This window comes from Trichosurus vulpecula, chromosome 7, assembly GCF_011100635.1.
Source record: "Trichosurus vulpecula isolate mTriVul1 chromosome 7, mTriVul1.pri, whole genome shotgun sequence".
Lineage (NCBI taxonomy): Eukaryota > Metazoa > Chordata > Mammalia > Diprotodontia > Phalangeridae > Trichosurus > Trichosurus vulpecula.
Genome location: NC_050579.1, coordinates 264496414 through 264522742, shown reverse-complemented (window position 1 = coordinate 264522742; position 26329 = coordinate 264496414). Strand labels below are relative to the sequence as shown.

Below are 26329 nucleotides of genomic sequence, written 5' to 3'. Positions count from 1 at the left end.
TTATAAATTTGACTCAGTTATCTATATATTTGAAAATTGAAGTTTTATCAGAGAAACATGTAATTTTATATATTATATCATTGTCTATGATCCCTTTTAGCAAACTGCTGTTTCATTGATTTTTTCTTTTAATTAGGTTTATTATTGCTTTATCTTTGGGATCATGGTTGTTACTCCCCCCCTGCTTTTTTACATTAGCTGGAAGCATCATAGATTCTGCTAAAGCCCCTTATTGTTACTGTGTATATGTGTCTTTCTGATTCATGTGTGGCTCCTGTAACCAACATATTTTTAATATTTTATTTTTTACCCAGCTATATGTAAAAACAATTTTCAACATTCATTTTAAAATATTTTTGTATACCAAATTCTGTGGAAAGAGGCATTACTAGAGAAAAAGAAAATGATAGAAAAGAAGTTTCTGGGAAATATAGATTTGTTGTCTTTTACTTTTAATATTTATTACAATTTACTCAATTGTAAACAAAGACTTTTGCTATCATTTTTTGCCAAATTTTTAATTCTGTATTCTCTATGACCCTCTCTTCCCCTCTCCTTGAGAAGGTAAGCTGTTTGATGTAGATTATACAAGTGTAGTCATGCAAAACCTTTCCCTATTAGCCAAGTTGAAAAAGAAAATCCCAATAAAAAAGGTTAGGAAAGTATACTTTCAGACTGCAACAGTTTTTTTTTTTCTCTGAAGGTAAACAGTATTTTTCATCATAGTTCCTTCACAGTTATCTTGGACCTGTGTACTGTGGAGAATACCTAAGCCCTACAGAATCGATCATTGTACCGTATTGCTGTTCCCATGTACAATGTTCTACTAGTTCTGCATATTTTCTACCCATGAGTTCATGGGAGTCATCCTAGGTTTTTCTGAAAATATCCAGCTCATTATTTCCTTTTTAAAAAAATATTTATTTTTTCAACATTCACTTCCATAACACTTTTTAAAGTTAATTATTTTATCTTTTTAAGTTTATAACAGTCAATTCCACAAGCCTTTGAGTTCCAAATTTTCTCCCCCTGCCTCGCCCAAGATGGCATGTGATCTGACATAGGTTCTACATATACCTTCACATTAAACTTATTTACCCAGTAATCAAGTTGTAAAAAATTATAATCAATGAAATGAACCATGAAAAAGATGAAGCAAAACCAAGAACCAGATCAAATCAAATAAAAAAGAGGGAGAGCAAATAGTTTGCTTTAATCTGCATTGACTCCATAATTCTTTGTCTGGATGTGGATAGCCTTTTCCATCATGAGTCTTTTGGAGCTGTCTTAGAACCTTGCATTGTTGAGAAGAGCCAAGTCTATCAAAGTTAGTCATCACAGAAGCAATGTGTCTGTGGTTGTGTACAATGTTCTCCTGGTTCTGCTCCCTTCACTCATTTGCATTACACTAATATAACACAGTTTGTTTAGCCATTCCCCAACTGATGGGCATCCCCTTGATTTCCATTTCTTTTCCACCACAAAAAAAGAGCTGCTATAAATATTTTTGAAGATACTGGTCCTTTTCCCCTTGTATGATCTCTTCGGAATATAGCCCTAGAAGTGATATTCCTGGGTCAAAGGGTATACACAGTTTTATAGCCCTTTGGGCATAGTTCCAAGTTGCTCTCCAGAATGGCTGGATCAGTTCAAAACTCCACCAACAATGTAGCAATGTTCCAGTTTTCCCACATCTTCTCCAGCAATTATCATTTTCTTGTTTTGATATGTTAGCCAGCCTGACAGGAGAGATGTGGTACCTAAGAGTTTGATTTGCATTTCTCTAATCAATAGAAATTTAGAGCATTTTTTCATATGACTGTAGATATCTTAAATTTCTTTCTCTGAAAACTGCCTGTTCATATTCTTTGACCATTTATCAATCATATTTATCAACTTGTATTCTTATAAATTTGACTCAGTTCCGTATATATTTTAGAGATGTGGCCTTTGTCAGACATTGGTTGTAAAAATTCTTTCCTAAATTACTGCTTCCCTCCTAATCTTGGTTGCATAGGCTTTGTTTGTACAACTTTTCAATTTAATGTAATCAAAATTATCCATTTTGTATTTAATAATACTCTGTGTCTCTTGTTAGTCATAAATTCTTCCCTTCTCCATAAGTCCAACTGGTAAACTATTCCTTTCTCTCCAAAATTGCTTATAGCATAATTCTTTATATCTAAATCATGAATCCATTTGGAGTATATTTTGGTATATGAATTAAGATACTGGTTTATGCCAAATTTCTGTATTACAATTTTCCAGTTTTCCCAGCAGTTTTTGTGAAATAGGGAGTTGTTATCCCGAAAGCTAGACTCTTTGAATTTATCAAATAGTAGATCACTATATTCATGTCTTGTGTATCTAACCTATTCCACTGATCCACCATTCTATATTTCTTAGCCAGTACCAAGTAGTTTGAATGACTGCAGCTTTATAATACAGTTTAATATCTGGTCTGGCTAGGCATCCTTCCCTAGAATTTCCTTTCATTGATTCCCTTGATATTCTGGATCTTTTGCTCTTCCAGATGAATTTTATTATTTTATCTATCTCTATGAAATAATGTTTTAGTAGTTTGATTGTTATGACACTAAATAAGTAAATTAATTATGGTAAAATTGTCATTTTTATTTTATTATCTCAGCCTAATCATCAGCAGTAGATGATTTTCCATTTATTTAGGTATGACTTTATTTGTGTGAGAAGTGTTTTCTAATTGTGTTCATATAGTTCATTGGTTTGTCTTAGCAGGTAGCCTCCCAAATATTTTATAGTGTCTACAGTAAATTTAAATGGAATTTCTCTATCTCTTCTTGTCTGGCTTTGTTAGTATTATATAGAAATGCCAAGGATTTGTGTGGGTTTATTTTATATCCTGCAACTTTGTTAAAGTTATTTATTATTTAAAGTAGTTTTTAATTGCATCTCTAGGATTCTCTAAGTAAATCATCATATCATGTGCAAAGAGTGAGAACTTAGTTTCTCCTTTGCCTATTTTAATTCCCTCAATTTCTTTTTCTCCTCTTATTGCTAAAGCTAACATTTCTAGTACCAGATTGTACAATAGCGCTGATAATGGATATCCCTGGTTCACCCCCTCCCATGTTACTGGAAATGCATCTAGCTTATCCCAATTACATGTAATGTTTGCCGATGCTTTTAGGTAGATTATTCTTATCATTTTAAGGAAGACTCCATTTATTCTTATGCCTTCTTGTGTTTTTTTTTAATAGGAATGGGTGTTATGTTTGGTCAAAAACTTTTTCTCCATCTATTGAGATAATGATATAGTTTCTGCTAGTTTCATTGTTGATATGTCCAATTATGCTGATAGTTTTCCAATATTGCACCAACCTTCCATTCCTGGAATAAATCCTAACTGGTTATAGTGTATTATTCCCATAATAAGTTGCTGTAATCTTTTTGCTAATATTTTATTTAAAATTTTTGCATCTATATTTATTAGGGAAATTGGTCCATAATTTTCTTTCTCTGTTTTATCCCTTCCTGGTTTAGTAATTAGTACCATATTTGTGTCATAAAAAGAATTTGGTAAGAATCCTTCTTCACTATTTTTTCCCAAATAGTCTATATAATATTGGAATTAATTGTTTGCTAAAAATTTGAGAGAAGTTGCTTGTCAATCCATCTGGCCCTGGAGATTTTTTGATGGTTTGTTCAATTTCTTTTTCTGAGATTGGGTTATTTAAATACTTTGCTTCCTCTTCTGTTAATCTGAGGAGTTTATATTTTTGTAAACATTTATCCATTTTCCTAAGATTATCAAATTCATGTGCATACAGTTGGGCAAATTAATTCCTAATTATTGTTTTAATTTCCTATTCATTGGAGGTGAAGTCACCCTTTTCATTTTTGATGCTGGCAATTTGGTTTTCTTCTTTCCTTTTAAATCAAATTGACCAAAGTTTTATACATTTTATTGTTTTTTTTTCATAAAATCAGCTCTTAGTTTTATTTATTCGTTCAATAGTTTTCAATTTTATTAATCTCTCCTTTGATTTTCAGTATTTCTAATTTTGTATTTAATTGAAGATTTTCAATTTGTTCTTTTTCTAGTTTTTTCAGTTACATGCCCAATTCATTGATCACCTTCTTCTTTATTTTATTCATGTACTCATTCAGAGATATAAAACTTCCCCTAGGAACTGCTTTTTCTACATCCCACAAGTTTTGGTATGTTGTCCCATTATTGTCATTTTCTTGAATGAAGTTACTGATAACTTCTATGATTTGCAGTTTGACCCACTCATGCTTTAGGATTAGATTATTTAGTTTCCAATTAGTTTTTAGACTATCTTTCCATGGACCTTTATTACAAATAATTTTTATTGCATCATGATCTGAAAAGCATGGATTGGCTATTTCTGCCTTTCTTCAATGGATTTTGAGGTTTTTATGCCCTAGTAGATGGTCAGTTTTTGTGTATGTGCCAAGTACTGCTGAGAAAAAGGTATATTCCTTTCTATCCCCATTCAGTTTTCTCCAGAGGTCTATCATATCTACCTTTTCTAAAATTCTATTCACCTCCATAACTTTGTTCTTGTTTATTTTGAGGTTAGATTTAGAGGGAGTTTGAGGTCCTCCACTAGTATGGTTTTGCTGTCTATTTCTTCCTGTAATTACTTTAACTTCTCCTCTAAGAATTTTGATGCTATACTACTTGCTGCATATATATTAAGTAATGATATTATTTCATTGTCTATGGTGCCTTTTAGCAGGATATAGTTTCCTTCCTTACCTCTTTTAATTAGATGTATCATTGCTTTGTTTTGTTTGAGATTAGGATGGCTACCACTGCTTTTTTTTTTTTACTTCAGCTGAAGTACAATATATTCTGCTCCAGCCTTTTACCTTTACCCTGTGTGTATCCTCTTGTTTCAAATGTATTTCTTTTAATCTACATCTTGTACAATCATGGTTTTTAATCCATTCTGCTATCTGCCTCTGTTTTATGGAATAGTTCATCCCATTCACATTCACAGTTTTGATTACTATCTCTGTCTTTTTTCCCATCCTGTTGCCCTCCATTTATGTTTTTCTTTTCCTTTCTCCCTTACCCTCCTCAAAAGAGTTTTGCTTTTGAGCACTGCTTTCCTCAATATTCCCTCCCTTTAAGATGCCCCCTTATTTTACACTTATTGCCTTACTACTTTGTCCTTCCCTTCTAACCACCACCCCCTTTTCTTTCCCCTTTCCCCTTCTACTGCCTCTAGGGCAAGTTTGATTTCTATATAAACAGAGTATGTTATTCAAGCCTTGAATGAAATCCAATGAGAGTAAAGCTCAATCATTTCTCTTCTCCCTCCCTTCTTTCCTTCTACTATAATATGTTTTTGTGCCTCTTCACGTGATGTAATTTACCTTTTTCTACCTCCTCCTTACCTCTTCTCCCAGAACGATCCCTCTGTGCCCCTTACTTATGCTTTTTATTATCAAATCAGTTGATTTATACTGACACTGTCAGTCTATGTATATCCTTTTTGGTTATTATAATAACTATACCATTCTCAAGAGTAATATATACACATATATATGTATATCAACATAATCTTACATAAGGATGTAAACAATTTGTGCTTATTGAATAACAAGTTTTTTTTTCCTCCCTGTTCATCTTTTTATGTCTCTCTTGAGTTTTATATTTGAATATCAAATTTTCCATTGAGTTCTGGCCTTTTCATCAGAAAGGTCTCAAATTTCCTTATTTCATTTGATGTCCATCTCCTTGCCTGAAAATTATTCTCATTTTTGCTGGGTGGTTGATCCTTGATTGTAGTCCAAGCTCTTTTGTATTTTGGAGTATCATATTCCAATTCCTTCTGTTTTTTAATGTAGAAGCTGCAAGGCCCAGTGTGATCCTGACTGCAGTTCCATGATATTTGAATTGTTTCTTTCTGGCTGTTTTCAGTATTTTATCCTTGACCTGATAATTCTGGAATTTGGCTATAATATTCCTTGGAGGTTTTAATTTACAATCTTTTTCAGGGAGTGATTGGTTGATTCTTTCAATGACTATTTTGCCCTCTGTTTCTAGGACCTCAGAGAAGTTTTCAGTGATGATTTCTTGGAAGATACTGTCCAGGTTCTTTTATTCATCATAGCTTTCCAGTAGGCCAGTAATTCTTAGATTGTCTTTCCTGGATCTGTTTTCCAGTTCAGTTGTTTTTCTGATAAGGCATTTTATGTTTTCTTCTATTTTTTCATTCTTTAGATTTTGTTTGACTGATTCTTGATGCTTCATAGAGACATTAACTTCTTGCCCAATTCTAATTTTTTACAAATTGTTTTCTTCATTATGCTTCTGTACTTTTTTTTCCGTTTGGCCAATTTTACTTTTCAAGAAGTCATTTTCCCCAATTATCGTATTTCCCCATGTATGATATGCATCCTTTTTCGAAAAATTCGGGAGTCTAAAAACTGGGTGCATCTTATACAGTGGTTGTACATTTTTTATTTTTTTACTTGCATTTCCCACTTTTTCGCCCTTGTTTTTGTGCTCATTGTTGTAGTTTTTTTTTACTTGCATTTCCCACTTTTTCCACATTTGTTGGCTTTGCATTCATTGTTTTGCATTTGTCACCTTTATAATAGGGTATGTTTTGCCACATTCTGCCCAGAAATGTCTCAGAAAAGATTTTCATACCATGCTGAATTCAAGTTAAAAGTGATCCAGTTTGCAAAAGTGAATGGAAATGGTGCTACTGAACATAAGTTTGGTCCTCCTCCAATTGAGAAAACAATCTGATATTGGTTTCAGGAAGAAGAAACCCTACTGAGAACACTACAGCAGAAGAAGAACATGAGAGGCAAGTCAGAAAATGGCCTGATTTAGAGAGAGAATTGAAGATATGGATTGAAGAGCAAAGGACAATTGGAATTCCTGTGTCCACAAAGATGGTTCAGCAGGAGGCAAGAAGAATTGCTGACGAAAAAGAAATTACTGATTTCAAAGGAGGACACAATTGGTGCTTCAGTTTCATGAAATGGAATGGACTAAGCATGCGTACACACACCAGACTTGCCCAAAAGATTCCATGAAAGCTATGAGCATATGCATAAAACATGAGTTCAATAACTTTATGTAAAACATTTTTTTTCAAATTTCGGGCCCCAAAATTGAGGTGTGTCTTATATATGGGGAAATATGGTAGATTCTATACCTCCTTAACCATTTCACCAATTTTACCTTTTTTTTTGCACTGAAAATTGATTTTTAATGATAAATTACAACTCGGACACAGGGCGGGTAATGGGACAAGAGCTGGATTGTCTGTGGGGTTGCATTACATTGATGGTCTCAGGGGCTGGGGCTCCAGGCCCAATGCCAAGTCTTGCCAAGAGGCTCTCAGCCTTGGGTACTGGCAATCTGGGAGGGCAGCAGGGCCTCTTGTTGCAGGGGAAGCAGTAGGATGACTTCTTTAAACATAGTGTTGCTGTTGCTGCTGCTGCTTCTTGGTGGCGGCCTTGCTGGCCAGGTCCTTGGCCTTCTCGGTGGCTGCCAGAGCGGTTTCCTTTGCCTTCTCAGTTGCTTCCTTAGTTATTTCAACAAGTGTCTTAGAAGGAGCTTCACCTTGTGGCTTGGCCGGATGTACTCAAAGCCTTTGATGGTCTTGGTAACCAATTTTACTTTTTAAAGATTTGTTCTCATCAGTGATTTTTCCCATTTTTTTTCTTTTATCTCTCTAGTTTGGTTTTTAAAATCCTCCTTGAGCTCTTCCAGGAATCCTTTTTGGGCTTGAGAACAATTCATGTTCCCTTTTAAGGTTTCAGCTGTGGGTATAGTGTCAATGCTGTCCTCTTCTGAATTCGTATTTTGATCTTCTTTGTCCCCATAAATGATTCAATGGTCTTTTTGACTTTTCCAGCTTGGTTTGTCATGGTGGTTTCCTTTTTCCTGGTTTTTTAAGTGGATCTCTGCTTCTGGGGCACAGGGCACTCTGTCCTAAACTTCTTATGCTGGGTGCTGGGGGCCTGCTTATTGGCTTTGTGTGTTGTGGCCTCTGGTTTTGTCAACTACAGGCCATATAATGGTGCTGCTCACCTGGTGCTGAGCTGGAACTGGCTGGTGTGTGCCAGGGTCAAAGGAACGTGATGTATTTCTGAGTTTCCCTTTGATTACACTGAAACTCCTGGTGTGGGGTGTGGGTGAGGGGTGGTCTGGCTGCTGGAAGTCTCCCCTTCCCCTAGAGCTGCACTATAGCATGGATGAGCTCAGCCATTGTCTGTGTTAGTGTCTGCCAATTCCCCTAGCTGTGCAAAAGCACATCTGGGGGCCTGGTGTTGGCGGTTGCCAGTTCCACCCCTCTGGGGCTCAGGAACTCCTGCTGCTCTGCAAAGGTAGGACCTGCTGGGACATCTCCCTTCTTGCACAGGTCTCCTTCTGGCACCAGAAGAGGGGCCCATCTCTCTCCAGCATTCAGAGCTAAATGAGTGCTGAACCCCCATTTCTGGCTCCTCTATTCCAGAGTTTTTCTTGGGAAGTATTCTCTGGATGAAGAAGGGAGGAATGAGAGCTGTTTTACTCAATCATAATAGCTCTCAGAAGTTCAAGAAGGCCAGTTTCAAACCTTTAGACTGTGGGCTGAAAGCCTTAGGAGTAGCTGCTGCCACAAATGCAGACTCTGCACTGGTGTCTCCCATAGCTCTGACAGATTCCCATCCTGTGCCAAGAGGCCTGGGGATCGCCAACACAGTTGGAAAATCAGCCCTTGGCCTGCTTCTGCTCCTGCTCTGCTGTGATTTAGTTCTGCCTGCCCAACACTCTCCCAGCTTGCTTCACTGGCTGGGTTCCAATGCTACTCCCTCTCTGGTGTGGTCGGGTGCAGTTCCATGCACCTGGTGCTCTTACAGCCCACCAATCCATCCTGGTGAGCCTGTGGACTCTCCTGAGCTGGAAATCTGTCACACTGCCTTCTAGTGTCTTCTACCTCTCTCAGATCTGCTCCGATTCACTTTTTTAGAGGAATCTGACAGAATTTGTTAAAGAGTTCTGGTAAGTCACTGGTTTCACTCTACTATCTTGGCTCTGACCTGCCATAAGACATTGAGTTCCAAATTTTCTCCCTTTTTTCCTCTCCCACCACCCCAAGACTGTATGCAATCTGATATCAGCTTTAGATATAGACTCATATGAAACAAATTTTCACCTTAGTCATGTAAGAAAGAAGAATTAGAACCCAACAGGAGGAATCATGGGAAAGAAGAAACAAACAAAATAAAAAGAGATCAAATAGCATATTTCAATCTACATTCAGACTCCACACGTCTTGTGCTGCATGTGGATAGTATTTTACATCATGAGTCTTTTGGAGTTGTCATACATCTTTGCATTGTTGAGAAGATCTAATTCTATCAAAGTTAGTTATCACACAATGTTGCTGTTACTGTGTACATTGTTCTCCTGGTTCTGCTCACTTCACTCAGCATCCATTCTTGTAAGTCTTTCTAGGTTTTTCTGAAGTCTGCCTCCTCATCATTTCTCATAGTGCAATAATATTCCATTACATTCATACACCACAGTATGTTCAGTCATTCCCTAAGTGATGGATATCCCCTAAATTTCCAATTCTTGGCCACCACATAAAGACCTGCTGTAAATATTTTTATTCATCTTTCCCATTTGTATGATTTCTTTTGGATACAGAGCTAGTAATGGCATTGCTTGATCAAAGGGTATGCACAGTTTTATAGCCTTTTGGGTATAGTTCTGAATTAGTCTCCAGAATGGTAGTCAGTTCACAACTCTACCATCAATGCCTTAGTGTTCCAATCTTACCACATCTTCAACAATTATCATTTCCATGTTTCATCATGTTAGCCACTTTGATGGATGTTATGTGGTACCTCAGAGTTGTTTTGATTTGCATTTCTCTAATCCATAGTGATTTAGAGTATTTTTCCAATGACCATAGGTAGATATAATTTTTTCATCTGAAAACTGCCTGTTCCTGTCCTTTGACCATTTATCAACTGGGAAATGACTTGAATTCTTAAAAATTTGACTCAATGTTTATATATTTTACAACTTAGGACTTCATCAGAGAGATTGGTTCTTAAAATTGTTTCCCAGCTTTCTGCTTTCCTTCTAATTTTGGTTTCATTGGCTTTGTTTGTGCAAAAACTTTTCAAGTGAATGTGCTGAAAATTATACATTTTAGATTTCAAAATGTTCTCTATCTCTTGTTTGGTCACAAATTCTTCCCTTCTCCATGGATCTGATAGGTAAACTATTCCATGCTTTTGTAGTTTGCTTATAGTATCAGCCTTTCCATCTATAACGTACCCATTTTGACTTTATTTCGGTATGCATTGTAAGATTTTGGTGTATGCCTAGACCCCCTCACCCTATTAACCAGATTCTTAAGGAATCTGAGCAGTTGTGATGCATGTATTGACAAACTGGCCAGAATGTATGAGTGTATTTGTGACTACAAATGGGCCAGACTCTTATGGAATCTGAGCAATTTAATGGGGGGGGGGAGGTGGCAAGATGGAACTTATATGCAGAAAAACTGTGGGAATGATCTAGGACTGTCCAAGTAGTCTGGGGGGACTGAGAGGTAACAGAGAAGGACCCAGAAGGGTCAGGTGTCCCAGGTGAATTTGAGGGATCTAGACCACTTTGAAGGGGTATAGATGGAATCAAAGAGTGGCAATCTAGGATGGGGCCCAGTGCAGATAATGAGGTTCACAATGAAATTATTATTAACCGGGTGGGGCCAGGTGCCCCAAGTGAATGCCAGGGACTTTGGCCACGTGGAGTCCAGATCCCATCCCCATTGTTCCCCCCTCAGACAAATGAGATCCAAATTGTTTTGTGGTAAGAGACAAAGATCTTGGCTTCTGAAACTACTTCCTGCTAGAAAGGGGCAAAAAGCTATTCCTCCCTTAAGGGGGTCTCAAAAAGGAGGCTGACTGTAACCAAACACAGGCTGCATCCAGGGGACAAAGGAAGGACATTGACTGGTACCCACTGTTTCCTACCAACTGTAAGTGAATGGCCTGTAGTCTGGAAGACAGAAATTTGGCAAGCAAGTCTACATGGCCAAAATATAGGGAGAAATAAAAGTGCAAGAACCCCATTAAAATATTTACATTTGACCTGCCGGATTATCTGATCAACACTTTTGCAGGTAGAAGTTTTCCACCCCTAGGTTCGATTATTACACAAATGAATTTTCTAGAAACTGAGTTTTACTCCAATTATAACAGAAAACTAGGGAGGATATTCAAGGAATGACTAGGTCAAAGAAAATTGATTGCCCTGAAATTCTCTTCCCCAAACCAAACTGAAGATGCTTCTGATTTAATTTCAGTTGTGTGGGGTATGGAAGGACTACATATTCAGGTCAAAACAGCAAGATCTCACACACTTGTGTTGTGCTTATATCTTTTACCAAACACTTGCTCTGATTATAGAAATTTGCTGTAAAAGGATAAAGTAGGGACAGGATTTAGGGCCCAAGTAGGATAGGGGAAAACATCTTTAGTTCTGGTTGAATTAAGATAATTCACATTTTTCCAATCACATAGTATCAATTCCACCTCATAGCCAGACTCGGGAATAGCCAGGTGGGTAGCATTTCTACTCAAAGGAACACAATAATGATACTGAGCCAGGAGGATCTTATCTTAGACTGAAGGTAAAATTGTCATCTCAGCTTTTCCCAGATTGAGACCTCCCATTGGTAGGTATCATTCTGTGTGAGTAGCTTGTGGCATTTCTCTCAGATGGTGGATTATTGACTATTGATTATGGATGGGTTATTATGATCCATCAGACAACTCAAAATCAGTAACACTTCCAAGGGCTTTTACCTCAAACACCAAGTTTCACTAATCACAGTTTAGGGAAAAGTTTTCCAGGATTTACATCTGTAATTTAAATTTGTCCCGGTGAAAAGTAAATTGTTGGTGATCATTTCTATATACTTGTAAATTCTCAGCAAAGCAAGCTCATTGTTTAGGAACTCCACAACCCAAACAAGCTTTTTGGCTAGTTTACACATTAAAGTAATAACCAACAATCTTACAATTTTCATAAGTAATAACCAAATTGTTTTAGCTATAACCAAATTATGAAAAGTTGCTTGACATAACTGATACAAAATGTTTCCAATTTCAAACTTGAAACAAACCTATTACCTAATAGGTGACTTCAATTTTGCTGAATGCATTTCCAAATTACTTTACACAGAAAATCAGCATTTCATCATTAACATGTTAAAACTACAACTTTAAAATAGCAGGCTTACTCAAGTTCAGAGGCTGGCGGACTTCTCACCTTGTACTGCCTGGTGATACTTCAGGCTTTCCTGCCCCAGGGGCCCAGGGCCATTACCAGTGGGACCCACACTGTAGCTGCTGACCCTCCTCCTCCTCCCTTCCACCAGGTGTGGGAGGGTGAATTAGAAGGTGGTGGGGAATGGTACCTCTCTTCTACTGATCTGATCTGGGATGAGAGGGTTAACAGAAAAAAACGTGGGACTCTTTGTAATCCCTGCACTGAGATACCCTCTTGACTCAAGGGAAGGGGTGGGGAAGGGAGCAACTGGGGTTGTAAGTAAGTGTTTCAAAAATCCTTGATGATAAATGAATGACAAAACCTCCAGCATCTGCTAAGATATTTTTAGCTGTTCTAACCTTTCACTGTAGTTCAAACTTTTCACAGCCTGGTCAAAGCTGAGACTACAGGAAGAAGAATCTCAATTTTTATTTGAGTATTTATAATTTATCTTGGCCCTAGATCATAGAAGCCAGGCATAAAGGTTTCCTTTTCAAGGTCTTGGAGAATGAGCTCTTCCAAATTCTAACCTAGGGGTGTAGATGGAAGGTAGTAAGTTAGCCTCAGGAAACCAAAAAGCACCTCAAACTCTTGGGTGATTTAGACTTATCACTTCTAGGAGTCTCTGCAATGTTCTAGGGCCCTATGGAAGCAGTGATTTGCATAGAGCAGGTGCTTAATAAATGCTTATTGAATGAAGGAAGGAATCTTAAGGATCAGTGAGAACACTGCATGCATAAGGACAGGGTGAACCCAGCGGAAGGTGAGCCCAGGTCCATGGTCTTGAACCGAACCACTGAACTGAGAGCCTGAGAGCATCAGGCTGAGTGCAAGACAGCTTTATAACTGTCTGCCTGAAAAGCACCTCCATGCCTTCCTAGGTATATAGAGGACCACATCAGGAGTCCATGTGCTGGTGGAGAAAGGGATAGTGAAAGAGGGGATGCCTACATATATTCCAGTGTTGGCTGAAGAAGAGCTTGAGATTAGACAGTTTCCGGCTCTCAGGGAACCAAAATGTTGAAGTCTTGGGGTGTTGGAACCCCGAATTCAAGGGCAGGCTGCATAGGTCCTACCTTGAATGAATTTGACCCAAGCCTTTTTTTAGCCAAAGATAAAGTTTATTACATCGCCAGTCAGGTGGGTGAGATTTTAAGAATCCTCCCTATTGGCCAGACTCTAAAGGAATCTGAGCATTTGTGATGCTTGTTTTAACAAGTGAGCCAGATTGAATCTGAGCACATTTGTGACTACAAACAGGCCAGACTCTTAAGGAATGTGAGCATTTTAATGGATGTAAGATGGACCTTATATATAGAAGAACAGAGAAGATCTGATTGTGATCTAGGCATGGCCACGTAGTCTGGAGTGACTGGAAGGTAGTAGGGAAGGACCTGTGAAGGGCTGGGGACCAGGGCCACATGAAAGTGGTATAGATGGTAATAAGGAGAGGCGGTCTAGTGTGGGACCACAACAAAAGGCCAGTTGTAACAATTGCTGGGTTGGGTCCATGTCTCAGGCAAATACCAGAGACTTGGCTACATTCGAGGAAAGTTCAAGGGAGGGGGAACAGTTTCCAGGGCCCATACCCTGTCAACAGTAAGTGATAATGGATGCCCCATAGGGGGACTTTTTCTTTCTGGACATCTCGAATCAGTCCAGACTATTGGTGGTTCTTTTTCTGGTAGGTTGATCTTATGTTCGATAATAAAAATGCATTAAAAGTATTTTAATGAAGAACCACAGACATGAAGAGATTATTTGCCTGTCAGATACCGCACAACACAGAAAACAGAAATACAGGAGGGGGAGAGCAAATGTAGCAGTCAATCATAGAAACTGCAACAGAGTAACAACAGAGAAGATTTAAGAGACTATTTTATAAGTTTACTTAAAAGGATGGGTGAAAGTGGAAGTCTAGTTTAAATGGTGATGGATAGGCAGACCTGCAACATGGTGTACAGAACCTGACAGAGACCTTCCTACTGGTGAATTAATATTTTTGTGGGACTAAATTACAAATAGGAAGGCATATAGGAGGGAGTAGGGAAGGAGGAAGATACAGGGGAATATATGATGTACTCAGGTCATGTAAAGGGATAGCAATGAGGAGAAGATGACTCCTATGATTTTTCAGGAAGAAAGGAGCCTACACAAGAGTAGGTGAGTTGGTGGGGGAAGGAATTACAAAGGGATTAGGGAAAGGGGAGGTCTTGTTTTGGTATTGGGAGGGGGCTGCTATTGATGAATGTTCCTATGGTTGAAGAGAGAAGCTCTGTGAAGGGAGATGGACACTTAGTCCTGGACCTCTTGTCTGTCTCCATATGGAGACTTCACTTCACTTCACTTGTCCCTCCTATGATAGTGAAGAATGTGATTGGAGACTGTTAGGGCATGGACCTAAGGTGGAGACTTTAAGGCAAATTGGGAAGGTAGATGATCAGGTGAAAGGTATAAGAAGATACTCCCAACCAACTCCTTTGTAGAGATTGGAGATCCACAGTATTGCAAATTGCACAAGTTTTTTGGACTTTTTCAGTGTATTGATCAGACATACTGATTCCTTCCTCTTTTATTTTTGGTCTTTAAAAACTACTATTTGTTATAATAGATGGCTCTGTGGAGAGGTAAGAGAAGGGATATTAGGGGAAACTATGATCATGTAAAGAAGACATTAGTAAAACTTATTCAAAATTAAATACATTTTTGGGAGATTGGGGGGAGGGAGCAAAATGTCTTAAGTTTGAAAATTTGTCAAAGATTCATGTAACAGAAAGCATTCAAGCTAAGTTTAGAAGGAAATTAGAGATTCTAAGAAACATAGTAAAGGAAAAAGTACATTGCAGGCAAGGAGGTGAAGGGCATTTTGTACATAGTGATAGAAGATGAAATATTGCGTATGAAAATCAGCAAGAAGTTCCCAGGAACTACCAGATTGCTAAAGGTGTCCATACCTTTAGGTCAAATGTACTTCTCGGTTTGGCATTTAAAAGTTCTTCATAACATAGTGCCAACCTATTTTTCTAGTCTCACCACATTTTACAGAATTTCATGCTCTCTACTATAGATCCAACTGGAATACAGACTTTACATATCTTGATCCCCATTTCCCATCTTTATGTCTTTTATACAGCGTGTTCACTATGTACTCATTACCTCATCATATCCACATTTTAGAATCCCACGTTTCTTTTGAGATACATCTCAAACACCATCTTCATGAAAATTGTTTCCTAATGCTCCACCCCCTCCTTTTGCTCCTCTCCAACCCAACAAATCACCTTCCATGTTTGTTTTGTATATACCTTATAAGTATATGTTGCCTCTTCTGAAAGAATTTAAACTCCTTGAAGACTAGAACTGCTTGACTTTTCTGTATCCTCATCAGTGCCTGGCACATATGGTTTAAAAAAGCCCATTGGTCAACTGAATGTAGAATGTGTGAAGATGAGGTAGGTGGGAGCTATGTATGAATGGATATTTGTATTTGATTTGATTTGGATTTGATTTTAGAGTAAAAGACAACCACTGAATTGTTTTTTATTCATTGGTTTTTTAATCAGGTACATGATACTGTCAGACCCATGCTTTGGGAATATCTGACAACTATACATAACTATTGGTCCATTATCATACATAGATGAAGTGTGTTGCGACATATACTTTACATGTATGCATAATCTACATGGATTTACAAGACTTAATACCCTTTGTCTAGTGTTTTCCCTTTCCTTTTCTTCTGTTCTCTGTGAGATCATAAGAATGTGACTATATTTTTGTTGTACTTTATGGATATTCAATTTCTCTTCTCTAAACAACCAAGGCACGTGAACTTAAACAGCCTTATTTTGACACATAAGAAAAATAGAAAAAGCAGTGGTTGCAGGAAACATCTCTTAAACTGACTACTCTACTCCAATCTCCCTCCCTGGACATTCAGATAACAATCCCCACAAAAGATTTATGATAGTAATCAGTTAAAAATTGTACCATGAGTACCCTACTATTCGTGATTCTGAGGTAAATTGAATGTCAGTTGCCTTCTCCTATTCCTTGAGGTTGGTACCCCCTTGGTGAATAACCTATGTTTACATCATCACGTAGCTTACCTCAGACACTTACGATTGCTGTCATCACTGCTCTTTGTTGTTCAGTAGCCGCTTGCTTAACTCAGACACATCTGGTTTTTCGTCTTACAACTTTAATTCAGCAGTTGGCTTACTTTCCACATAACTACCATCTCCCTGAAACTGCTTTAACATGCATATGTTGGATCTTTTATGAGGAAGTATCTTGAGCTCATAGCTTTATGGGAAAATGGGTTACCTCTTATTTCAACTAATTCAGTTAGAAAAGGAAGGGACTGGCCCATACCTTTAGTGGAGAGGCCATCTCTTCCACAAACTATAATTAATTGTAATGTCAGTTTTCAATATCCACAGCTACTAGAAGGGTAGTAGTCAATAAAGATTTGTTTAGAGCCTTCTAGGTGTCAGGCACTGTGAGTAGAAATAGAAATACAAAGAAAAGATAAATGAAAAACAAAGGCAAAAGATAGCCGTGTCTGCAGCCCTATTACTTCAGAGTGAAAGAAATGCATGCTTCCCTTTCATCTGATATTATTGGCCTGATCGTTTCTCTGCTGGCTTTAGTTGGGATTAGAAATTAAAACTGAGGCCCTTCTTTGTTCTTGAGATTTAAGACACATACTCCCAACGTCTGCAACATTTTTATTAGTATTTTTTCCTCTACATTTTTTCTAAAAAGTATTTATTTCACTTCTTCAGTTCTTTAATTCTTTCCCTTTTTGTCTACTCTTGATTTTTATACTCATTTGTACCTTCTTTAATCTCCTTAATCACTAAGGTACCAATTTTAAGTTTTCTCTTCTAAACAGTTTCTATGTCATTCCTAAAACATAAAATATAGAAATATTATCCCACAGTAAAAAATATTTCAGTGTTTGATAATGCAGTTCATTATTACCCCCTGCCATTTCCATGATCGTTTCCCCATATGCTCTGAAATCTCCTTTATTGGTGAAGATCCACTCAATGTTTTTGGGTATCAATTGTCTGCCAGTGCTCTAAATCCCATGAGATGCCAGGCATCAAATTTCTGTGGATTTTTGCCACTTTGAAGGTTCCTATCTCCAATCCAAGAATATCTCTATCCCCATGGAAACTTTTTACATAGGGACATTGTTCTACAACTGAATAGAGATTTCAACTTTTCTCTACTGTGTTTTTAATCCTTTTCTTTGTCACTTCACCCTTTCTCCCATGGGCCCTCTTATTCTAGGGAGACTATATCTCACACTTACTGGTGAGGACCTTACCTGATATTTCACTGAGAAAATCAAGGACATTCACTGAAACCTCTTTTGAGATATTACCTCCTCCTCATCGCATATCACTCAAGCAACTTTTGTCAGTATGTGTTCCCTCAAGGTAGATTGCAAAGGCAAACCCCCCTACATGCACAAATGATCTTATTCAATCTTGCTTCTCTAAATTGTTTCAACAATCCGGCTAGCAGCTTCTGTGGGGGTGTAAGATCCACCCACAGCCCCCACCCAGAAAGCTGCCAACAGCACAGGTTCGTTTGATCTGCTTAACTAAGGAAAGCAAGGTGAAAGGGTTGACAAGTTTACTTTAATCCAGCATACAGACAGCATTCACTTAGTTCAGAGAAAAAAATCCAGCACCCTGAACTTCAGAATAAAATACAAACAAATTACAAACATCAACAGACAGACCCAATACAGATTCATAGTTACCAACATCTAGGTTCAGCCTGGGAGCCCAGAACAAGGGCTGGCCCAGAGTCACATGCGCCACCACTGCTGCGGGAATGAGCTCCAAGGAAGAGACAGCCAACCCCTGGTTTTTATATCCTTTTCAGCGTCGGGGGTGAGTCACACATGCGACTCACCCACATGACCTAGAATCATCACAAAGAGGTGACTTAAACCCATGTGGTCTGAAAGCCTCTGCTGTCCCAGACTTGTAAACTAGGCCCTCCCTGGAGTTAGCCCCACCTTGGGCCCCACCTTAGTTGCCAGTCCACACCCACATAGGTTTTATACCTAATAGGGGTTTGGGCCTGGTGCTTAGCACTTAGTAAGACTCAATGAAGATACGTTGAATTACTCAAAGCAAACAAAAGCCAAACTCTTCAAGGGCACTTGTTGAACTAAGTGCTAAGGACCCCATAAATACATTGTGCTCATTATCATCGTATCTCATGTTTCTTCAATCTCATCTTATCGAATGGATATTTTGGTGCTAGCTATGATTCCCTCCAGGTTTCCCTCATGTTCAAAATAAACCTTTCTCTTGGTCCATGAATTCCTTCCACCTGTTTTCCCATATCTTTCCTCTCTTTTGTAGCTAACCTCCTTGAGAAGTCATTCTACTTTAGCGAAGTCATTCTACCCTTCTTTTTCACTCTCTCTGTCTTTATATTTCTACAAATCTAGTTCCTAACTCATTATTCAACCAAAAGCGTTCTCTGTTAAACTTTTAATTGTTAAATTCACTGGCCTTTTCTCAATACTAATTCTTTTGGACCCCTCTGAAGCTTCTGACATTGTCAAAATCACCCTTCCTTGACAATCTTTTCCAATTTTCTTGATCTTCTGTCCTGGTTCTCGTCTTACTTATACGACCACTTCTTCTTAACCTCTTTTCCTGAAACGTCATTCAGGTCATTTCCAATCACGTTGGCCATCCCACAGAATTCTGTTCTGGGAGCTCTTCTCTTCATTCTGTATTTGATTTCATAGATAATCTCAGCTTCCTGTGATTCATTTTTGACATCTAATGCTGATATTTCTCTGTGTGACTTATCTAGCCATAACCTTTTCCCTAATATCCAGACTCACATCTCCAATTGCTTATTAGACATCTTGAACTAGATGTATCATAATAGAGACCTTATCTGAACCATCTTTCTTCCAAAACTTTCCTCTTTTACTCCCTATTACTATTGAGGACACCACCATCATTCTAGTTAGCCAGCCTCATAACCCAGCGTTAAAAATCTTCCGTGACTCCTCACTCTCTCTTATCTCCAAAATACATTTTGTAGCCAAATCCTTTAGGTTTTATTTTAGTATACCCTGAATATTTTCCCTTCTCCCCTCTGAAAAACTACCACCATGATGTATGTGTGGATCACCTTATGCCTGTACTATTGCAGTAGGCTACTGCTTAGTGTCCTTATCCCAAGTCTGTCCCTACACTAATCCATCCTCCACTCATCTATCAAATTTATCTTCCTAAAGTACAGGTCTGATACTGTAATCATTTTATTCAGTAAACTCTATTGCCTCCTTATCACCTTCAGGATCAGATACAAAATCCTCTGCTTAATATTCAAAGCTCTTCAAAACCTAGGCCCTTCCTATCTTTCCAGATATTAAAAACCCTTTACTCCTGTGCACCTACAAGTGCCACTAGACGTCTTGCTGTTGTTTCTTTCTCAAAATTTCCTGATGGTGTTCCTTTTCCCTGGTTCTTCCCCTGTGCTTGAATTCTCTTCCTTCTTACCTCTACCTCCTGGCTACTCTGTCCTCCCTCAAAACTCAGCTGCAATCCCACTTCTCTGCAAGAGACCATTCCAAGTCTACCATACTGCTAATATCTTTTTTTCTGAGATTACACAAATTGACATCAAGTGTTTATTTTACATAATTCGATTGTTGTTTAAATGTTTTCTCAACTAAAGATAACAAATGATATGTTTGCTTTTGTTTGTATCCCTTGAACTTACTGCAGTGCCTGACATTTACTAAGCAACTGTAAGTATTATTACTTATGATGTTCATGGAAGCAAGGAAACAAATGAAATACTTATTCTAATGTACTTAATACAATATTCATGGAGCTTCCATAGAAGTGACATCATACATTTAGTCCAAGGCTTCCATTTTACAAAGAAGGATAATGTGACCATGTGTTGGTAAGCAAAATGGGCTCTTAGCACTCAGTTCAACCAAGTGCCTTTGAAGAGTTTGGCTTTTGTTTCCTTTGATTAATTCGGTGAATTTCATTGAGTCTTACTAGGTGCTAAGCCCCAGGCCCTAACCTCTATTAGGTGCTAAAGCTATGTGGGTGTGAAGCTCCCAGGGTCCTAAGGGGAGGTGCTAACTCCAGAGCCAATCATAGCAACCTAAGTTCTGGTCATTCAGATGATGTTTGATGACATCTGGTCTGAAATGGTATAAGAGGAGAAGACAGAGCTATTTTGCCCAGGGGCTCTCACTCTTGGTGGCGCACTGATGCATGATGTGAAGACTCCATTCGAAGACTCTGGGCAGCTGTAGCCAAGAGCCCTCCAGCTCATAAACCCGGATGCTGGGACTTTGTTAAACTCTAGTAATTATGTATTGGGATTTGAATCAGACAAGTTCTGTCTGTCGATGTTTGTAATTTGTTTGTATTTTTTGCTCTGAAGTTCAGGGTGTTGGCTTTTTCCCCTGAACTAAGTGAATGGTATTTGTATGCTGGATTAAAGTAAACTTGTCAACCCTTTAACAGTGCTTTCCTTCGTAAAGCAGATGAAAAAGACCTGGGTTTTTGCAGCGTGCTGGTAGCATTCTTGTTGTTGGGCTTGTGTTGGTCTTTCACCCCCACAACAGCTGCTAGCCGGATTGTTGAAACAGACCAATAATGGTGACATGACTTACACAAGATAAAATAGTTATTCACTATGAATATATGGAAAAGGGCCCAAGTCTTCCTGATGATCATTCTCAATTTGAGGGTTGAAAGAGGAAGAAACCTCCTTTCAAACTTGGTTATGGGATGCTAAATTTTCCTGTAGTATTTTACAAAATTTCTGGTTTTGATTTTTACAGTCTTTTTGGGACTGGAACACTGAAATTCATAGAGCTGTTAGGGGTAGATTACATTCATGAGTTGGTGAATCCATCCATAAAATCCTTATGAGGCCTTTGTACCTTTCTAGGCATACAATGAAAATTTGGGATACGACTCTCACTGCCAATCAGCAGTAAGGGAGAGAGGGCAGGGTAACATCCACCAAAAAAGCTTGCAATGGTTTCCAGCTCAACATCTTTTTCAATTTTAGAAGTTTCGTATATGGTGATACAGTTGTTGATCCAGTAGAATAAAACAAAACAAGTCAAAAGCAAGAGGATAGTCTGTGTGGCTTTGACTTCAGGGAAAGATCTAGGGGAATGACTACCACTATAAATGTGCTGGACTTGCTTGCTGTGTCTATAGAGTAGGAGCACCATGTAGGTACTGGACAAGCCCATAAGGAAGTGAAAGATAAGGTCATGAAAAATCATACTAAACAGAAATGCAGCTGAAATTTCATCATCATTTATTAATTGTACCATGAAGATATGTGAAGTATAACGAAACCTAGAAATTGTGACATTTTTGGTTGCTTCAGTGAGTTCAATGATCCTGATGAATATCACTGCATTGGTGACCCAGAAAAGGAGGAAATAATGTAAAATGTATTTAGGGGCTCTGACTTTGATGCTTGCCCACACAGAGTTGTGGGGACTGATGATGAGGGCCTGGAACATACTCAGAAGACTCGTTGTGCAGACAGAAAGTCCCCGAGAAATTCTGTAAATGTATATGAGTGCTTTACACCCTAAATCATCTAAAAAATGTCTCATCCCAAAACAAAACATGATTTCTGGGAGGCTTCTGGTAAAAAGTGTTATCATGTTGGCCAAAGTCAAATGAGCAAGAATCAAGTCCATTGGCTTCTTCTGTTGAGGCTTTTTGAAGGAGATACAAACATAGAGCAGGAGCAGCAGTGAATTTCCTACAACACCAATGGTGCACTGAAAGAAGAATGCCACACCAAAGATCAGCTCACTAGATACCATTTGTCTTCAGAGATTCAGTAGATGTGATGCCACAATTAATTGAAGAGGCTAAAAAAGGAAATAGTAGATAATTTGAACACTAAAGTGATACAGTTGCGTGATGTCCATAAACATTATACTAACTTCCAGTTTATTCCAGCATGGGAACTGTTGAGAATGAACAGTTTATAAGATCATATATCTAGAACTGGATATTGCCACTGTGACCGTGTACTCCAATTCCATCACTTTGTAGATCAGGAATCTGAGGTATGGGATAGTGAAGTGAATTGACAACTGTCACGAGTAAAGAAGAATAGTAATGTGGTTTTTACAGTACAGTGCCCTACTCCTCCTTTATTTCTAGGAAAGTACATTCCATCTCCATTGTACATTACTGCATTCATCAAATAAGAGTTGCATATTTATTTTAGAGTTGAAAATGTATCGATGATTTTCTTGCTAAAAAGAAATTCAAAGTCCACTGTAGTAATAGTTTCCAAATCTCATCACACATAGGGCTCACCACAGGGGGTAAAAAATGTTATAATATTTCCCACTCTTACAGGACTTTGATTTTGCTAATGATTATCTCTCTATCTAAAGTCCTTTTCACCTGAACTAGTCTATCCTTGCAGGTTTCACAATATTCATATAATTATTTGTTTTGTGGAATGCTTTCATTTGGATTTTTGTTTTGGTCATGATCTTCTGAAATCGTTCAATGCCAGTAATGTTTTTGAGATGGTATTGGTTCTATCTGTATCATTCTAATTTTCTCTTGGGGAAGTTGAGGAAGGTGGTTATAGTGGCAATGAATCAAATAGGGGTGTTTATTAAACTTCAGAGAGCAATGTTGATTTCATTTATTTTGATCCATTTTATTTCACTTAATTATATGTATAGAGTGACTGTCCTATTCTATACCATTTCCTGATTTGTTTTGCAAAAGTTCAGGACAAAAGGATTGTCCTGGCATATATTTTTGTCTAATTGATCTACGAAATTTTCTCCTATGTTGGTACTTTGCATACAACTCACATTTTGTGAACTTATTCTTCCATTTAAATGATCATGTTTGATTTTTATGCTACTAGTGAACATTTGAAATACTCCTGAAACACTACTTCCGTGCAGATTTTCTCAAATTTTTAATTATGTTGAATGGTCATTAGAATGGCAGAACTTTTGAAATCACATTGTTAACTTTTGTTAGTGTTTCAACAAATGTTTTCAAATGCCTTCTGTATGTCAAGCAAGGTGTTAAGTGTTGAGAATAAAAAAAAGGTCAAAAGAGAGTTCTTTTTGTCAAGAACTTTAGAATCTAATGGGAAACAATGTGTAAAAAAGACAGTGTGCAAACAAGCTATCTAATGCCCAGAGTTTGAAGATGGAATGTCTCATTCAAGAAACTGCAAGAGGGCCTATATCACTGGTCCACAAAATGCCTGAGGAACTTAAGTATAGGTTTTAAGATGATTGGAAAGGCAAGATGGCATATATTATAAAGAACACTGAATGTCCTTGTGATAGAAAGCTACTGGGTTTTATTGAGTAGAGGGGATGACATAGTCAGAGCTGGACTTTAGAAGATTGCTTTGACAATTAGGTAGAGTATGGACTGAAGTTGGGAGAGATTTGAAGCAGGGAAACTAGCCAGCATGCTATTGCAATAGTCAGGCATAAGGTGATGAAAGTCCGCACCAACATGTTAGCAGTGACAGAAAAGAGAGGATATATATGCAATTGATGTTACAAAGGCAGAATCTAAAGGGTTTGACCACAGATTAGGTATGGGGTATGAGAATGAGGACCTGAGGGTAATACTTAGATGAACAGCCTGGGTGCTGAGGAGAATGGTGTTAGCTCCAAAAGCAAGAGAGAAGTAATGAAGAGGAGTGAGTTTTGTGTAAAAATGATAAGTTCATTTGGGATATGTTGAGTTTAATGTCTACAGAACAACCAATTTGAGATTAAGAGATAATTGGGCATTGAAGACTGAAGGTCAGGAGATAGGATAGGGCTGGATAAATAGATTTGAGAATCTTTAGCATACAAATGCTAATTGAATCACTGCAAGCTGATGAGATAACCAAGTGAAACGAAATAGAGGGAGTAGAGGATATGGTTCAGGGACAAAGCCCTGTGTGCTGCTCAAGGTGAGTGGGCATGCTTTGGATGAAGATCTAGCCAAAAAGGCCAAGAAGGAGTCATGAGATGGTTCAGAAAAGAACCAGCTTCCTGAAAGCGTAAAGAAAAAGATGAATCAAGAAAATGATCAACAGTGTCAAAGGCTACAGAGAGGTCAAGAAAGATACAATTGAGAAAAGGCCATTTATTTTGGTAATTAAGAAATTGTTAATAACTTTGGGGAGAGCACATTTCATTGGATTATGATTGAGAAGTCAGATCACAGTGACTTAAAAAGAGATTTAAAGAAAGGAAAGAAGCCACATTTAGCCAGGTAAGGGAATGATAGATCGAGTCTTTGGATATACTGAATAAGGGATTTCTGAGCACTGGGTACACATAAGAATGTCTATAGGCAGTAGAGAAATAGCTAGTGGATAGGGAGAGCCATAAGTGAAAAACTATAATGAGTGGGAAATCTGCTGGAGAAGTCGAGACAGAAAAGGGCCACCTCATTAAGTGAGGTAAAGGTGAAGAAGTGGCAGAAAGCATATGAGTGAAATGAAATTAGGATGACAGAAGAGAGAACTATGATGGAACAGCTTCAAATTTTTTAGTAGACTATAAAACAAGTTTCTCAGGTGAGACAGGAGGGGAATGGGACAGCACAAGATTGAAAAAGGACAAAAAGGTTTAAAAGAGCTGCTAGTGATAGTGAGTTAATTAGGAAGATTTAAAATGATTTCCTTGCAGCACTGATGGCCCAGTTGAGGTTATTGAAGACTTTAGGTTGTTGATCAAATTTATAATGGGCCCAATCAACAGTCTCACCATATTTTTATTTTTTCAGCTTTCTTCACAACCACATGTGTAAGAAGGAAGGCAGCAGACATTGGGAGCAATCTACAACAAAGTCTTGGGACAGCAATATCAGAGATAAGATAAGGGGCAAGGGACTCAAGACAAAGGAACAGGATGGAGTTAAATTGGTTCTTTGTGGGGTTTAAGGTGGTAAAGGAAAGAAATTGTAGCTAGAGTAGGGGTGATTCTCTGGGAAAGAATTGAGGGGTCAAGAGCCTGGAGGTTATGGTCTGGCTAAGGAAATATATCTCCCCTACAAAGTATTTTATAATAAGGTTGTTTTATAATAAGGTTGGTTATAAATTGCCAATTTCATGAATAAAGCAACCTCTTCTAAACTTGTAAATAGTAACCTCTACTGCTTCACAAGGAGTTGCTTAGAGCATTTGGAGGTTGAGCAATTTCTCTAAGTTTGTATAGCTAGTATGTGACAGTAGGAAGACTTGTTCCCAAATCCTTATGTCTCCAAGGAAAACTCCTTAACCTCCAAGGCTGAGAACAAATCACAGAACAAGTCCCCTTAATAAAAAAATTTGCTCTGTCTACCTTGGACTCAGTCAAAAGGCCTTACCCAAGCACCTAGAAGACCACATGTGGCCTGAAGGCCACAGGTTCCCACCCCTGCATCTAAGCTAAAAAGAAAAAATAAATATTTCAAGCCATAAAACAAGAATTAGATGCATTTAATGCAATCTAAGTTGTTATTCTGAAAATAAACTGACAGATAAAGTATCTCCTCTGAGTGGAGTGGATAGAAGAAAGAGAATAGGAAGAAGGGGGGGGGGGGAAGGAGAGGATCACAATTCATCAGTGAAGGAAGATAAGCGAATGATAAAGGAGTGCAGTGTAGAAGGGTTAAATGAATCAAGAAAATATAAGATGAATTAGTCAAGAAGGAAAGGAAGTAAGGAAAGTAATCGTGGAAAGAAAAGGAAGTAAAAGGAGCAATAGGGTAAATGGAGGAAGGATGCCAAAACATGAATTTTCAATGATTCAGTGTGTTGGTAAGCAAAATGAGCTCTTAGCACTTAGTTCAACCAAGTGCCCTTGAAGAGTTTGGCTTTTGTTTCCTTTGAGTAATTCAGGGTATTTCATTGAGTCTTCTTTTTTCAAGCAAGTATTAATGCAACCTGAAAAGTGATGGGGTAAATTGGGAATTGAACATAATGAAA

At 38.0% G+C, this 26329-nt stretch overlaps 1 protein-coding gene across 1 annotated transcript; it reads right to left on the bottom strand.

Moving 5' to 3' along the window:
* Positions 1-21227: 21227 nt before the first annotated feature.
* Positions 21228-22187, bottom strand: LOC118858640 (olfactory receptor class A-like protein 1). The gene has a single exon (XM_036769225.1). It carries the CDS (start codon positions 22185-22187, stop codon positions 21228-21230), a length of 960 nt encoding a protein of 319 aa, XP_036625120.1.
* Between the last annotated feature and the right edge of the window lie 4142 nt (positions 22188-26329).